This window comes from Podarcis muralis, chromosome 3, assembly GCF_964188315.1.
Source record: "Podarcis muralis chromosome 3, rPodMur119.hap1.1, whole genome shotgun sequence".
Taxonomy (NCBI): Eukaryota; Metazoa; Chordata; class Lepidosauria; order Squamata; family Lacertidae; genus Podarcis; species Podarcis muralis.
Window position 1 is genome coordinate 43,580,109 of NC_135657.1, and position 17,711 is coordinate 43,597,819.

At 39.2% G+C, this 17,711-nt stretch overlaps 1 protein-coding gene across 11 annotated transcripts in view; it reads left to right on the forward strand.

Moving 5' to 3' along the window:
• CEP170 (centrosomal protein 170) overlaps nucleotides 1–15,166 on the forward strand; it is a 75,835-nt gene extending 60,669 nt beyond the window's left edge. For 6 of the 11 annotated variants that reach the window (XM_077925733.1, XM_077925742.1, XM_077925735.1 and 3 more), the window contains 7 exons: nucleotides 753–987; nucleotides 1,884–2,061; nucleotides 4,393–4,560; nucleotides 7,272–7,360; nucleotides 10,225–10,318; nucleotides 11,197–11,248; nucleotides 12,739–15,166. In XM_077925733.1, the coding sequence (XP_077781859.1) occupies nucleotides 753–987; nucleotides 1,884–2,061; nucleotides 4,393–4,560; nucleotides 7,272–7,360; nucleotides 10,225–10,318; nucleotides 11,197–11,248; nucleotides 12,739–13,025 (1,103 nt within the window). In that variant the 3' untranslated portion in view covers nucleotides 13,026–15,166. The remainder of the gene's footprint in view (nucleotides 1–752; nucleotides 988–1,883; nucleotides 2,062–4,392; nucleotides 4,561–7,271; nucleotides 7,361–10,224; nucleotides 10,319–11,196; nucleotides 11,249–12,738) is intronic. The other 5 variants (XM_028724123.2, XM_077925736.1, XM_077925738.1 and 2 more) reach the window with 3 other exon arrangements.
• Nucleotides 15,167–17,711: the final 2,545 nt, after the last annotated feature.

Genomic DNA, 17,711 nt, shown 5'->3' on the forward strand with positions numbered 1-17,711 from the left:
AAAGCTAGTGCTTTGAATATTCAGTTCCCTTAGGTTGTTTGGGTACTGTTACATTTCCAAGGACTTGTATTTATATTAGTCTGGACAGCCTTTTCGGGGGGAAAGAGGAGGGATGGACAAAGAAAGTGTTTTCTTCCTGCAGCCCTCAACGTCTGACTGAAAATGAGCATTTTGCCTGCTATTGTTACTCCTCTTCCTCAGGAAAGTAACATTAGATTATTATTTCGTCCACTATGCTCTTACAGTGTTTGGTGGATGTCACCTAATGTTTCAAAATTGAATTTCAAATTCAATAGACTTGATATTTCCACCCCCTCTGGCAACTACACTACTTCAGTTATTTATATTCAATGCCTATATTATCTCATGGAAAGTTAGGCTTTTTGACAATGGGAAAAATTTGCAGAAAAAGTACGACTCACTGTGTTGGAAAGTGACAATGAATTGGGCCCTTGTTCTGATATATATATATCATGCTCTTAGATAGAAGACTAGTAGCGTTCCTAACTTATTAACTCACCATTGTACAAAGAGCTTCCTTTTTCACATTTTTGTAAATTAGCATTTATTATTTAACACAATTTTAGTAGCTTTCTTTTTATGCTATAGTCAGCAAACACTTTTGTATGAGGTATTTTGGGTTTGGAATTAAGCAACTGTTGTGTAGTCATGATGTTTCTAAAATCTAAAATCATTTTATTCCTTGCAGTAGATACAATAATAATTCTTTTTTAATAATTAAACTAATTTAGTAAATTCAAGATGGAGGCGCTTTCCTACTGATTATGCTTCCACCTCGGAAGATGAATTTGGATCAAACCGTAACTCTCCTAAACATGCCCGTCTACGTACTTCTCCAGCCCTGAAAACTACTCGATTGCAGAGCACAGGGACACCAACGCAAAGTAGCAATATCTTCAAGCATAGGATAAAGGAACAGGAAGACTACATTCGAGATTGGACTGCCCATCGAGAAGAAATAGCAAGGTTGGCTTTCAAGGGAGGATCACTTGGTTTTAAAGCAGCATCTTATCAGTTAAATCAGTGACCATTACGAAATGTGTTTCGTTTTGTAATTGGGTTTATACTCAAACAAAATTGATTTTCTCTACCACAGAAGCACTATAAACTTACTTTTCTGTCAGTGAAAGATACTAGTGTTCCTAAATGCAGCCCTAGATCCCCAATTGTCATAATGGGTTTCACAAACGTGTACAAGTAGCTACTATTTAACATTTGCTTAGTACTCGTTAATGTTAATTAAGTGATAGAATCCTAGAACTGTATAGCTGTAAGGGACCCCAAGGGTCATCTAGTCCAACCACCAGCAATGCAGGAATCTCAGCTAAAGCATCCATGACAAATGCCACCCAAATCACACATGACAAATGCTTTAAAACCTCCATGGAGGAGAGTCCACCACCTTCCAATATAGTCCATTCCAATGTTGAACAGCTCTTATTGTCAGAAAGTTCTTCCTGATGTTTAGTTGCAATCTCCTTTCTTGTAACTTGAATCCATAGGTTTGGGTTAATTATTAGGTTATAAGCCATTGCAGTTCTCCCTGGTTGAAACTATAAACTGTAATGACCCATTTGCACATGGCAAGATGTACATCCGTGGATTTAAAATGTTGAGATGCATTTTGTTCAGTTACAGCAGAAGAATGTTGGAGTCCTTGCGCAGCAAAGTTTCTTAGGTGCTGCTCTTGTAGCTGCCAGAGCAACCAAAGCTGGAAGTTATTTTAAACACTCGTACCTATGATAGTTATGATTAGAAGAAAATACTCAAAACAGTAGCATGTTTCATATTGTAAGGAACAGCAGCTTTGAACTCTGAGGTTTTTTATTTGGGATCAATTATGCTGTGTTAACTATTAACAGGATCAGTCAGGACCTGGCTCTCATCGCACGTGAAATCAATGATGTAGCAGGAGAGATAGATTCAGTGACTTCATCAGGCACTGCTCCTAGTACCACAGTAAGCACTGCTGCCACCACCCCTGGCTCTGCCATAGACACTAGAGAAGAGGTAGGAGATCTTCATGGAGAAATGCATAAGGTTCTTTCTTTTCTTTATTTCTTTTGCTTTATCCTTCTGACATAAAGTTTAATTATTTCCACCTGTGTGTGCATGAATCTCCATATTCTCAGCATACCCTTCCTTTAATTTTAAGATTGTTGCCTATTAAAAAAAATTAACCCCAGTGGTTAAAATGGCCAATGCAAGAACAGTCATATTGTGAATACATGGTCGGTTTTTCTGTTTACTTTGAACATAAGACCTTTTGCTTGTTTCTTTGTCATAGCCTCAGATGCAAGTGAGTAGTATCTCAATGCTCCCTAGTAAAGAGAAAGCATTAGAGATTTCTTTATATACAGGTATTATAAAATACTATGCGTAAGGTGAGATACTTTGCATTTTCATTGGTCTTAGATGGCCCTGAATGTTACCGATCTTTTAAATGATTCACTCACTGAGTTGAAGTTCCCCTCCCTAATATATTATTGTATCATTATTATTATTATTATTATTCAATTTATAAGCCATCCTTCCTAATTATAACAATTGTCATAAACATTTAAATTAGCATGATTTCATGCTGCAGTTCAAGTCATACATTTCTCTGACATGCTGTTTCTATATGCAAAACTTGCATGTTCAGGTCAATATTGTGACCACCAGTGAGAGTATTTTAAAATATAAAGTCAACTCTTTTTAACAATATTACTGTTTGTCTTTTTTTAACTATTTGGTTTGATTTCAGGGTTGGCAGTTTCCTGGGAAGATGTATTTTAAGGAGCAATCCAGTAACACACCACCATAGTAACAAAAAGCTACTGAGAAAAATTTAGCAATTTGATAAAAGTTCTTTGTTAGAGTTGCCTCCATTTAACTTCTAAGTGTGAGGGTTTGTTTCAACAGTAATTTGGAATTCTCAGATACGGAAAATGTAGGCAGGATTCAACTAATTAGTCCTGTCAGCAGAAGTCCTGTGCAAGCACTTCCATTTTCCCAATGGAGGTTTGCCCCCTGTCCTCCTCATCCCCCTTGAAATTGGCTGAGGGGGTGTTTTAAGAACACCCAAAACAGTGTACAGGGGAAAGGAGAGGGAAATTGTTCCATCTGGCAAGCTAATATGATTGCCCTGATGGAACGATTGCCTTAGCACACCTGCATTACTTTTCAATAGGTAGAACAATGAAGGAAAAACAGAATAGAGTTACCAGCTACCAGCTGCGGAGTAGTCAAATACATGTTGAACCATTTACAAAACACTCCTACAGCTTGGTCACTGGCACAGAATCACTCACACGGCTGATCTAATGTAAACAATGTAAAGTTAACTAAAGAGACTCAGGCAGCTTCCACCAGCAGTAAGTGCTGGGATTATAGAAGTCTCAGCTCATAGAAGCTGCTGCTGAGAAAGCCTTTTCCAATGTTAACACTGTTCCCAAAGAGTAGACCAGTCACGTGAGCTGGTGATTTGACTATGTGAACCAGCTATAAGATCAGATTCTGACGAGATAACGTATTTGCAGAGACAACAACGAGAGAGAATCCATATTTGTGTCTGATGCATATATGTGGGATAAAAGAGAAATGAGAAACAAGGTTTTGCGTTATTATTAAGGTTTTTCCCCCATTACTGAGCATTGACAAATTCAAGTGAATAATCAGCTGGCTGGAATTTGAAAATGCCTCTAGAACACAACATTTAGGGTTTATGAGTAGAGTTTATTTTAGTTTTCTCAGGTAGTGGATGGGTGGTGGTAAGCACTAAATCCCAAGATTTAATCTAGTAAAAACAACCCTTTAAATGCTAAATTCAGTGCCAACCCTGGATGTTTTCTGTTCACCTGTCGTGTTGTTCCTCTTGATTTATCTCAACTTCTTGTACATAAGCCTTGGTTAACAACATTATGTTCTATGTACATTTTTGTGAGTAGCAGGATATGTTTTGTGTGTAAGTGGTGTAATTTTTATTATGTTCATGTTGGTTTCTTTTTATTGCTTCCTAACCATACTACTAAGCTTCTGCTAATGTAAATATGCATTTTCTCTGAGTTAGCTAATGTGAACTTACATCTTTACTAAATAAATATGAGTCCCCTTTCTCTTTTGTTCTGCAGTTATACACCACTATTGCATTTGTAACCTAATATCTATTTCTGTGCATTCATAACTAAAATAATTGCTGATGTTTTGGCAAAATTAAATGATTTTTTTTTTTCTAATATACAATCGAATACTCTAGTTAGTATTTTGATTTCTTCTGTTCTTTAGTGGCAAACCCATCTAAACTGACGAGCCTCATAATGCACCTCTCTGGTTGGTTTTAAAGTGAAGCTTTCTCACTAATTATATATATATATTTAATTTTTTTTCCAGCTAGTAGACCGTGTATTTGATGAAAGTCTGAACTTCAGGAAGATTCCTCCAGTGGTAAATGCAAAAACACCAGATGGCAACACTCGACCTAATGATTCCAAGCCACAGACAACAGACCTACCTGAGCCCCCCACAATTACACGTCGGCGAACCTGGAGTAGGGATGAAGTAAGTATTGCCCATGCCTTTACATAAAGAGCTGAGTGAAAGGCCCAGGGAGCCAATAACTTTCCTGTTTGAACATTAAGTACCAAAGCACTACATGATAAACTACCTCATGAACTACCTCTATAAGGAAGAGACATTGCTCATCCCCCCACCCCTTAGGCAGTTTCTAGTGAGACAGAAGCAGGGATTTGGAGTTAGTGAGGCAGAAGGCTGAGGAGGAAGACAAATTTGGGGTGAGGTGTTGGGTTTACTTTGCTCATATTACATTCCATTGTTCTTCCTAGGAGCTCAAAGTAGTTTAGGTGGGATTATTCCATATTATCCCTGGAACAATTACAGTGGTACCTCAGGTTACAGACGCTTCAGGTTACAGACGCTTCAGGTTACAGACTCTGGTAACCCAGAAATAGCACCTTGGGTTAAGAACTTTGCTTCAGGATGAGAACAGAAATTGCACAGCGTGGTGGCAGCGGGAGGCCCCGTTAGCTAAAGTGGTACCTCAGGTTAAGAACAGTTTCAGGTTAAGAACGGACTTCCAGAACAAATTAAGTTTTTAACCCAAGGTACCACTGTATGTGAATGGGGTTAGCTAAGAGATAGTGACTGTCCCAAGATACATTTTGAGCTTCACAGCAGAGTGAGAATTTGAACCCCTATGAGCCTAAATTTGGCTATTCTTATTTGTCATCTTGCTTTGGTTCAAGTGTAGAACTGCCTAGCACTGTCTTGCGTATTATTTTTTGCTGCTCTTGATGTTTGTGTTTTATTACGAAAGTACAGACTGGGAAGATTATCCCTATTCTCACAAAGAAAAAGCTCAGTGTGGCCCATCAGTGAAAACAGGAAGCATACTTTAGAAACAGTGGAAAAGACCAGACAGTGAACCAAAATGTCATGAAATAGGAAATAACTGTGTGCTAGCATCAAATCATAATATCGTGAGACCAATGGCAACAGTTGATGAGCGTACAAAGCTAATTGCTTGGATTCTAGGACTCATGGATGGAATTCTGCTCACAGAATGAAGCTTTCCCACTGCTGCCCACTGTGCCCCTAAAAAGCCATACTTGAGGATTAGTGGTCTGTCAGAAGAATGTTGTATGGGGAGCTGTGGCAGCAGTGTCAAAATTGGCAAAGTCTGATATCCTGCTGAATCCAAGTCAATGTGTTTGGGACAACAATGAAAAAGGCCACAACTTTTATTGATTATAGCCAACCATGCTCACTTAGGCATAGGGCAAAGTTACAGTCATCAGACAGCCGTAATGCTAACCAGTACCACCACCCAGCTTAGGTACATAATGACATGAACCAGTAGTGTGGTCCATTCTGTGACACTGATGTGTGACCAGCATGCCAGCCCCTACGACAGCCTAGGACATGGGTAGGCAAACTAAGGCCCGGGGGCCGGATACGGCCCAATCACCTTCTAAATCTGGCCCACGGACGGTCCGGGAATCAGTGTGTTTTTACATGAGTAGAATGTGTCCTTTTATTTAAAATGCATCTCTGGGTTATTTCTGGGGCATAAGTATTCATTCATTTTTTAAAAATATTCAAAATATAGTCCAGCCCCCCACAAGGTCTGAGGGACAGTGGACCGGCCCCCTGCTGAAAAGGTTTGCTGACCCCTGGCCTAGGACCGTCAAGTGACACCACAAGATCCTTTAAAGGGGACCCCACAGTGGGGAGCACCACAAGAGCCAGGCACCTGAGCTCACCACCAAACAGATAGATGCAACAAATCACACAGTGCCAATACCAAAGTGTCTTGCCAGGCCTCCTAATGATGTCCTAGGTACGAATCCCAGAGGGTTTAGCAGTACTGTACACTGGCTACGTAAGTAGGCCCAGAATATTATCTTGCTCCCTCCTCATCTCTACATGAAGGGCACAAAGAAGAGCCCCTGGTGAGTGGGGTCCAGAGCATGATTCAGCAGGCTTTCCATTGAGTTTTGTATGTGTTTGTTTTCTGCTGGCCATTGGATAGTTCACAGTTGGATTGAATACAGTGGTACCTCGGGTTACATACGCTTCAGGTTACATACGCTTCAGGTTACAGACTCCACTAACCCAGAAATAGTACCTCGGGTTAAGAACTTTGCTTCAGGATGAGAACAGAAATTGTGTGGTGGCGGTGCGGCAGCAGCAGGAGGCCGCATTAGCTAAAGTGGTGCTTCAGGTTAAGAACAGTTTCAGCTTAAGAACGGACCTCTGGAACAAATTAAGTACCTAATCAGAGGTACCACTGTATGTTTCATTATGTAGCTTACAGAGCAGATTCTTCCCTTCTTCAATTGCAATACTTTTTAATTCATATTTCAACTTTTTCCGTACATTGTTTTGTTTATTGGCAGTTGTCTTATTTTACAAACATTTACTAATGCTGACAATAAATGTATAAAATACTGATAACAAATACCAGGGCCTTGACTATAGCCAGCTGAAGTCCGTGTTATTTTTCCATTCATGAATGCACTTTTATATTGCAGTGAAAGCTATGTTTATGGCTAAAGATAATTTCCATATATTGACAAGTTGCATGAATTTAAAAAGTTGAATATTGTTCTGTGCTCCAACTAAAGTAAATTGGAAGTACATGACATGAGAATAATCGTTTAGGAAGCCATGATATTGTCACTTACATTTTTAGAAAGTGATCTGGAAACTGTATTATTTAAATGAACAATTGTCTTTTGAAACTCTTTCAGGTTATGGGAGATACCTTGCTGTTGTCCTCAGTTTTCCAGTTTTCCCGGAAGATTAGACAGTCTATAGATAAAACAGCTGGTAAAATAAGGTAATCTGTGCCCTCATCCGTAAAATTTTCTTGCAAAAAAATATTATTAAAATGTTTGTGTCCTTTTGACCGCAGATCATGTTCCATTAAAATCCATGTAAAATCATTGGTTTATTTTAATGGGAAGAAATTGGCCCTTCCTGTCTTCTTAAAATATTATTGTTAGCAGTAGTGTTAGCATTTTAAAAACTGAGCTATTAACAATGAACTCCTTTACACAGGAAGGGGGGCATATAGTGTTAAAACAATATTATTGTAATGTGCAGTGACCAGCAAATAATAATAATAATAATAATAATAATAATAATAATAATAATAATAATATTTTATTTTATTATTAATATGCCACCCATCTGACTGGGTTGCCTCTGCGGCTCCCAACAAAAAACAATAAAAGCACAATACAACATCACATACTAAAAACTTCCCTGAACAGGGCTGCCTTCATATGCTGGCTTCACTCAACTTTGCAGTGGGAAAAATGGGGTGGTTCCCCCCCCCCCCATTTCCCTCAAAATCTAATAATCAAGTCACATTGAGAACATCTAAAAGGACCATGCCAAGTGCAAAATAATTGAAAGGAGAAGAACCAAATGGGATTTTTCAGATAGGGCTTAATGGGAAGGCTGCAAAAACAAAATGACTTTCTCAGCTAATGCTTTGCAGGGTATGTAAGACCTAGAAAAAGAAATCCCTACACTAAGTGTAGAAAGGTTGCAAATGATAGATTATGAAGAAAGTAGTGAGCCAAATGCAGGACCAAGTAAGGACACATGTATGCAAATATACATCATTTTCAGCTACTGTATGTGTGAGATCTTAATACATTTCCCTCAAATTTTCAAAAAAAATACAGCAAGAAAATATGGCCTTCTTATTCCCATTACTAATTTTAGTCAAAATAGCACTGGAGGAAAATTGCTTCTGTATGGAACAGAGGGGAGTTGATCCTTCACATTTGCTCAAGTCCAGAACCAGTGTTACGAAAATAAAAGTAGTACTTGTCTGTATAACGTGTTTAACTACACGGGTTTTAAAATAAATGTTCATCTTTTCAGTTTTAATTCTCTAACTATGAACTCTTTGCCAGAAACTTGAAAAACTATTCTGATACTCTAATTCCTACCCGTTTATTAAAAGTATTTTTATATCTCATGAAAATGTTTGAAATGTTCTGTGTTCATTGAAACTTGTGAATGGCGTTTTAAACCAATTATCCTGGATTGCTTGGAATAGCCAAAAGATAATTTCAGTCAAGTAAGTCTTGCCTAATTCAGACCTAGCACTTATTCCTGGAGTTATGTGAGTTTCTCAAGATATTTTGCACTACTTTTTGACAAAGAGGTGTTTTTTTTCTTGTGAGTAAGGGATGGGCATGACAGAGGTATATAAGATTGTGTATGTTGTGGGAGAAAGTGGATCCTGTCTCTTAATACTGGTACACAAGGACATGCAATGAAACTTAATGTTAGAAGACTCAGAACAGACAAGAAGTTCTTCACTCATCACATTCCATAGTATCTGTTATTACGAGATTTATTGATGGCCATCAAGCTGGCTTTAAAGGTGGCCTAGACACATTCATGTTTAATAGACTATTGTATTTTAATATTTTGTTGGAAGCCGCCCAGAGTGGCTGGGTATAAATAATAAATTATTATTATTATTATTATTATTATTATTATTATTATTATTATATAAAAGGCTTGTCAATGGCCACTAGCCAGGGCTTTTTTTCCAACTGGAACTCAGTTCCGGCACCTCTCAGGTGGGCGCCATTGCCATTCTAAGTGAACAAGGGAGGCGTTCATGGCGAGTTCTGGCACCTCTTTTCCTATAAAAATAGCAGTGCTGCCCCCTCTACTGTTGGAGGTAGTATGCCTCTGAATAGGTGCTTCTGGGAACTGCAGTTGAGGAAAGGAATCTTGCAATCAGAGTATGTTTGCAGGCCTCCCATGAGTAACTGGTTGTCCGCTGAGTGAGTGAAATGCTGCACTTGATGGTCCTTTCACCTAACCCAGCAGGGTTGCTCTTACGTTCTTTGCTATGCCCAGGTGGACACTTTCCCAAATTTCAACTTCCTACCTAGCAATCTAAACTTAGCTTCCTGGAGCACATGGTCACAGTTCTGCACATCATTGGTGCTGACATGCACCATGGCAGCTGAGTCTTCCCAAGCACTGTCATCCACTCTATCTAGATGAGGCATGACCTCCACAACTTTTATATCAAGCGGGCTAGACACCATGAAGTGTACACTCCCATCACAAACCCATCTCTCTGTTTTTCTAATGGCCAAATTTCCTATTGGCACCAATCCTTGGATATATGTACTCTTCATGAAAGTGTATCAGTTTGTCCCCTAAGGAATGGTTCCCTCCTCCTACGGAATGCCCTCCGCTGCTCCTATCACCATTTTTATTGTATTTTTAGAAGAGAGTGCATTCCCAGCTCTCTACCCATGAAGTCCTGTGTCAGTCCCATCAAGGTCAAAAGAGATATTCCTCTTTTCACCTTGCCAGTGCTTCCATCCTCCAGTTTTCTAGAGTGCTGGAAGTACAGCCACTACGAAGTAGTTTGTTACAAAATATGGAAAACATTTGGAATGTTTAGATTTGTCTGTGTGCATACTCTGAAGAGAAAATGACAACTGGGTAAAAATTAATTGCTCTGTAATTTTGTCTCCCCTGCAAGTAAGAGCAAGAGCAATATAGGCTTGCCACAAGACTGCAAATGCCCATCTTATTTTGAGTTGCGTTCAATTAGAATTTTTAAGGCAGGTGGTGATTTTTTACTGTTACGCAGTCATGCAAGTCTTTATAGCATAAGGCTTATAATCACTCTTCTGTGCTTTTTGGCTACAGAGTCTTGTTTAAGGACAAAGACCGAAATTGGGAAGACATTGAAAAGAAGCTACGAGCTGAAAGTGAAATCCCAATTGTGAAAACATCTAGCATGGTATGATGAAATAATAATTGTCATTCTCAAGTAAGAATGTTGAAAAGGGGAAGCAGTCCCTCAGCTGCTGAAGGTTTAAAGATGATCGATTTTGGATGCTTTTTCACTAAGAGTGGCTGTAGCTTAGTGGCAGAACATCTTCCTTGCATGCAGAAGATCGCAGGTTCAATCCCTTGCATTTCCAGGTAATGCCAGGAAAGACTCCTGCCTGAAACACTGCAAAGCCAATACCAGTTTGTGTAGACAAACCTGAGAGAGATAGACCAGTTCTTTATAAAACAGCTCCTAATGTTCCTGAGAATATAGCTGCTTTAGAAGTTTTAAGTCTTGTTTTAAGTCTTTATTTAATTGAACCATAGAATCATAGAGTTGGAATAGACCACAAGGGCCATCGAGTCCAACCCCCTGCCAAGCAGGAAACACTATCAGAGCACTCCTGACATATGGTTGTCAAGCCTCTGCTTAAAGACATCCAAAGAAGGAGACTCCACCACACTCCTTGGCAGCAAATTCCACTGTCGAACAGCTCATTAATAAGTTGAATAATTAATTAATTAATAATTAATAAGTTGAATTTATATACCACCCTTCCTCTCAAAGGAGCCCAGGGTGGCAAACAGCAAAACTACAATATACAGACAGATATATAGATACAGCCAAACCACACACATTGTGTGTGTTTGTGTGTGTGTGTAACAGGCTTTGTGTCTTCTCCATGAAGTCTGATGAAGGTGCACAATAGCCAGCTGTTATGCACATAAACTACTGGACTTACATTCCCCGTAACGTATATACACTCATTAATGTAATGTACATACTGTGAAAAAAATGTGGCTTTTCCCTTAATGGAACCTAATGCTTTTTATGTGTTGATGCAGGAAATCTCATCAATATTGCAAGAATTGAAGAGAGTTGAGAAGCAACTACAAGGTATTTAATATTATATACTGATGTTGCGAACATCAGGGTTTTCAGAATACAAATAATTTTATTTTGTCAGGCTTTTGATTTGATTTTTTTTAAAAAAATAGTTACAATCCTACAGAAGTTATAGAGGATATTGAAAGAGACAAGGGACAAGGGGATGAAAAGAATGATAGATGAAAAGAATAGATAACCCCACTTTTAAGATTATCTATTCAGTTACTAGGCGAGAATCAATAGTGACTCGACCCTACTGCTCTCTGCAGGAGTCGCTTCTTTCTTTTCTCCAGACCTTAGTTTTTGCTATAGACATAGTAGCAGAATGCCTGTCAGTGTGCTACTGGGCAAATAGTGGATCTCACAATAGATTGTTATATGGGTGGGAAAGGTCTTCTCGACTCCACAGGTGACTGTTCAGTTTGCAGCAGCCTCCTCTGGCAACTGACAGGAGTGCGTTGCTATGACTACAGGGAGTACCACTACCCATCCTTGCTTCTTCAATGACCACTGACACAGGTCCTGTCCTGCCATCCAAAGCCCCTCCCATGTTTCTGGCTCTAGAGGACTTTGGATAAAGCTGATTAGGTTTTATCCTTAAGAGAACTTGAAATATTGCCCTCCATCATAACAAACTCTGGCACCAGGAGTGGCTTGCTCACCAGGGTGCAACAGCTTCCCAGCAGCAGAATCTATGCCACTTACCAGGAGGGGCAAGGTTGGGGCTGCAAGAACACAGTGGCAAGAGCATCTGATTGGATACACCAGTGCATTCACAACCTCCCTGTCACCTTGCCCCTCCCTTCCTGGTACATGAAAGCAACACTGCTGCTCGGGTGGCTATTGTAATGGCTCCATCCCATGAGATGAGCTGCTGTTGTTGTTGTTTAGTCGTTTAGTCGTGTCCGACTCTTCGTGACCCCATGAACCAGAGCACGCCAGGCACCTCTGTCCTCCACTACCTCCCGCAGTTTGGTCAAACTCATGCTGGTAACCTCGAAAACACTATCCAACCATCTTGTCCTCTGTCGCCCCCTTCTCCTTGTGCCCTCCATCTTTCCCAGCATCAGTGTCTTCTCCAGGGAGTCTTCTCTTCTCATGAGGTGGCCAAAGTACTGGAGCCTCAGCTTCACGATCTGTCCTTCCAGTGAGCACTCAGGGCTGATTTCCTTAAGAATGGATGCGTTTGATCTTCTTGCAGTCCATGGGACTCTCAAGAGTCTTCTCCAGCACCATAATTCAAAAGCATCAATTCTTCGGCGATCAGCCTTCTTTATGGTCCAGCTCTCACTTCCATACATGACTACTGGGAAAACCATGGCTTTAACTATACGGACCTTTGTTGGCAAGGTGACATCTCTACTTCTCAAGATGCTGTCTAGGCCTGTCATTGCCCTTCTCCCAAGAAGCAGGCGTCTTTTAATTTCGTGGCTGCTACTGAATGAAAAAAATCCTAATAGTGGTTTTTCACCAACCTCTCCCCCTCTTTCTTTATTCAGTGATAAATTCAATGATTGATCCTGATGGGACATTGGAAGCAATGAGCAATTTGGGATTGGCGAGCGCTGTCCAAGCAGCTCAGCCTAAGCAGAAGTCCAGCTCTGTTTCTCAAGGTGCCCATCCTCAGATCCAGCCAAACTGCCAGCCGGAAGCAAGAGCGGTTCGACCCACCATTGCCCCAGCCTCAACTGAACTTGGCAATGTTGAATCTGAGCATGATTTCAGCATACATTTCAATCGGTTCAATCCAGATGGAGAGGAGGAAGATCCAACTTTGCGCGAATGACAACATGCTATCAGAACTTTTAGTACTGAATGTGCAGAATTCAATGAAAGAGTCCTAGCATCATCGTTCAAAAAGTAACACAAAGTTTGGTAAAAGGGCCATTGCTTTGTTATACCAACTACTTAGCTGTGATGCTTTGGATGTCGCACACCTCCTGACTCATTAAGGTAAAATTGGTATTGACATAGAACGCAGTTTGTGGTAATTGTATGGGCTTTGCAAGCACTTATTTTGAACCTTTCCCTCCATAGTTTACTTAGTTTCAGCAGACTGTTAAAATGATATGCAAGCAGATGAAAGTCCAGCATTATTAAATTTCTGAGTCTCCTGTGCCAAGCTGATTTGTGATTAAACCTCTTCACTCAAATTTGTATGAAATTATTGATCGTTTAAACTTGATTCTGAGTAAGGGGATCTAAATTAGGATATCCTGCATCTTAATACTATGACACGTTACAATATAAGGAGAGACCGGCTTGACAATGCATTAATTGTTGCATACTGAAGATTTCAAACCATTGTGATTTATAGAACTTCATTGCTATGTAAATTGTCATGAGGTTTACATGAATATTATGTTTGCACTAAGAATTTGGTGGGAGTTGAAGGTGAACATATCAGTATCAATAGGGGCTAATAACTTGGATGTACATAGAAAAGTGATCATAACTGTCCTTATTTTAAAAAAGATGACACCAAGACAATGGTGCAAATCCACCTCCCAAAAGTCTACATTTGGCCCTTGCTGATCCTGTTCAATATGTCTTTTTGATGTTGATGAGAATGAAATGTCATCATTTTGGAACTATGAAACCAGTTTAAATGTATAGCTTTGTAAGTCTATTCCTTTAAAACCTTTCTCATGCTGTGTCACCAAGGTCAAATAAAAATGCATTTATAAGTGCTCCTTGAGATGATCATGAGTTGTAAAATTTTCTTCAAAAGATTTGGAGATAGAATAGTGATAATCTGGTCAATAGACTGACTCCAGACATCCAAATTGTTCATGTTTTTCCCTGTAGACTCTCTAGTAAGTCTCTGTCTTATATGTTATAAGAATTTCTGGAAGAAAACTGCTAATGTAGCCCTTTTGCTTATACTGCTTAACAGCAAAGCTAACAAAATATCTCATATAAGCCTATTTATCTTTAAAGTTGTCCCTGTAACTTAACTTTCGGAAATAATAACAAAAGTAAATAACCCTATATTTCCAGAACACTGTAATTTCAAGATCTTCTGTTAAATGCAACTAAGAACTGGAAGTTTCCTGTTTTTGCATCAGTCTATATATTAAGGTTACAAATACAATTTTGAAGCTTTTATGAAATAGTCTTTAATATTTCAGCAATAATCTTATGTGTCACTTGTTTAAAACTACTTTTTTCCTGTACATTTTTAAACTGTACAGGATTTTGGAAGTAATTGCAAAGTTTGACCAACTAAATATACAAAAACATTTTTTGTAGAGATATAAAAATAAAAATCCCAAAACCCTGTTGTATATTGGCTTTAGTTTTGTTTTTTTGCTTTAAAATTGGAAACTGCCTCTTGTCAAACTCTGTGCCCCACTCACTATTGACAGAGATCAGGAAAACACTTGTTTACAGATGCTGTCAAAATTTAAACTGGTGTACAAGAAAATACATTGAGAGCAGTTACAAGGTTTTGGCCATCATCATTTCTCATTTCAGTGCTTGGGAGAAGAACCACAAACACACATATGTGGGAAAATAGGAAACAGATATGGAAAAATTAAACATTTACACTCTTCACACAATTGTTTTTATTTTTTCAGAGGTTTACACCTTTTGTGTTCTGTAATAAATGTTTGCATTTATAATGTTCTTTGTATGAATGCATACTCCTTATTTATTTTTTTGTTACATTTATTATATATGTTACAAGCATTTACAGCTCCATTTTTAAATAAAGTGTTTCTGGAACTTTATACAATAACTTGATATACATGTGTGATTAACTGTGTGAACCAGTAAATGTTCATGATGTGCTTTGAATCAAGTTCAATAATTATGAAGGGATATTTTCCTAAATGTACTGTGTGTTTTGTGTCTGAGAATTAATTTTGCTGAATTTTGGACAATGTTTGTGCAAAGGACAATAAAACCACTTTAATTCTGCAATAGGTGTTCATACAGAGATCTGTAGAAGTTAAAAACAATGTACATGTAGCAATACAAGCTTGCATATAGACAAATCCTTACTCCTTTTGCAGGGAAAATTTCATTACATAAACAAAAGGTGCAGAGTAGGGGCATCTGTACTTCTGGTTCTCTTTCCTCCTCCCGCAGACCCTGACAATTGTAGCTCCCTGTAGCATATCCTGCACTATTCAAGAATATGGGAACTTCCTTTCTGTGAACAGAGTTCTGCTCATGGTTTCCTGGGTACCCATTGCAGAGTCGGGGGTGCAAGTGAAAGATGGCAACATGGCTAATTAAAGCTTGGTAATCCCTCTGTAATTGTTTTTATTACATAAATCTAAATGAAAACATCTTTCCTGTGCTAGTGGTGGGGGCAAAGGCTCCTGGCTCAGCTTGTAATTAGTGTAGAGCATTCTCAGAAAAAAATCCAGATTGTTTGCAGTTTTTAATAATGAGACAGGAACTCTCCATTGGTTGTCCTACTCCCAGAATGTGCTGCCAAGAGGGATTTATAGAGGACTATTGGAGACTGATTAAAGCACTAACCTCATTTTTAAGGTCTGGATGCTTCAAATGGCATTGATTCTCTGAAGCAAGTCTGAGAAATGGAGTTCTCAGTACCTCCTAACTAATTCCTTTGAGCCAGGCGCAACTGGGAATGTCATTGCCCAGACTTCGTGGAAATGATGGGCATTCTGTTTGAACATCCAGGCCGTTCAAATGATGAGGCTGCCGATACGCACCTTCCCTGCTTTTATAACCTCCTTTTCACAAGGGTAAGTTTGGGGAAAGAAAATGGCTGCTGGTGGCACCCTGTTTATGAAATGCCCCACCCCCCCCAAAAGGCTCACCATATTTCTATTTTCTTTTAGTTATTTAAAGGATTTGCATCTTACTCCATAAAAAAAGGCTCCCACAGAAGCTTAGAGATCTCTAAAAAAATAATTCAGTCCCTGATTTCATGCTAACAATCCAGAAAGGGGCATTTTAGGCATCAGAAGAAGACCTTTTTCTTCTCCCAGGTCTCTAAATTTGCAACAGACGGGCATTTTTGGTCTCTTCATTCCTTGCACCGGTGTCTTCGCTTTCTGATGTTATGATTGTTGTAGACTGATTTTATGCTGCTGTGTTTGTGCTGACATTTGCATGTTTGTGTGCTGATTTGTATTGTTTAGAATTGGTTCTCATTTATATTATTTTGTACTTTTAATAACGCTGTAAACCACCCAGAGGATTTTAGTGGATGGTATACAAATATAACAGTAATAACAGCAACAATAATAAATAACGGCCAGCACTACGGACAAGCTCATTTTGAGCTAGCCCTGAGTTTGCCATAATTAAGCCTATTTCCATTAGAGATGTTGGCACAGCCACCACTTCTTATTTTCAGTCCTAGAAGCTGCTACACTGGCTTTAGGGTGCAACATGCATGTAGACTCTATGTGTATAACACAGACTGCAAAAGGCATGGTTGAGATCATGTATCCATCCTAAATACTGTATTATTTAAACAGCCTATGGTGGGGAAATCTTAGTTACCTGTAAATGCCTTTCTTTTCATTTGTCCAGTTTGTTGGGGTGGAGATATCCTAACAGTAAATATAGCATACCGGAGAGGGAGCTTTAGTTTTATCTACCAGCACCATAGCTTCTCTTACTCAGTTCCAGGCATTTTCTGCCTCATTCCTGACTTCATTTTTCATATTGGAGCCAAGCGGGGGCAGTACCTGGAGCAACCATTTGTGAGGAAGTAAACCATCTATTAAGACAAACTACACCACTATAGAGAGGGTAAGCACCTGGATGCTTGCCTTGACACCTTTCTCTTGGGCGTTAAAAAGACTGTGTGCCAACGTGGTTCAAACTGATAGTGTTATCCCCGATGGTGCTTACACTATCTGACCAATCCTTTGATATTTTGGATACAGTATTACTGGCTAACTTTATGGCATATGTCCAGAAATTGCACAATCCATTCCTATTTCTCCTTTAGGTTATAGCAGATGGAGAATGGCCCTTAAAACTCCTGGCAAGTATGCTCTAGTCTAGCCCACCGTAAGGAGTTTCCCAGGGGCTTGGGTTTCGCTATGTGTATTTGGACTACACATAAATGACCATGTTACATTGGCTGACTTCCTGTGTGTTGTGCCACATTTTAGTTATGTATTTTCATATACCTGTTAATCAAAATTTGGCTCAAAATTCAGCACAATGGCCACACTGTGCCTTAATTGGCCCCGCGCTGAACTTCTGAATACTGCTAAGAGGCAGGCTGCACGTCCACAGTTTCAAAGTGTATGCACCAAATTTAATGATACCATAAAAGTTTCTATTGAATCTTAGGAACTAATAATGTTTTCAATCCGAAGGTGAGCATTATGGACCCAGAGTTTTTCTTCTGATCACTTTTAAATAAGAGCTGGATGAGAATTCCCTTCCACTCACTAGCTTGCTGTAGAAACTAATGGATTTGTGCTAGTGCCAGGCACACCAGATTTTTACCACTCCCCAATTCCTGCTG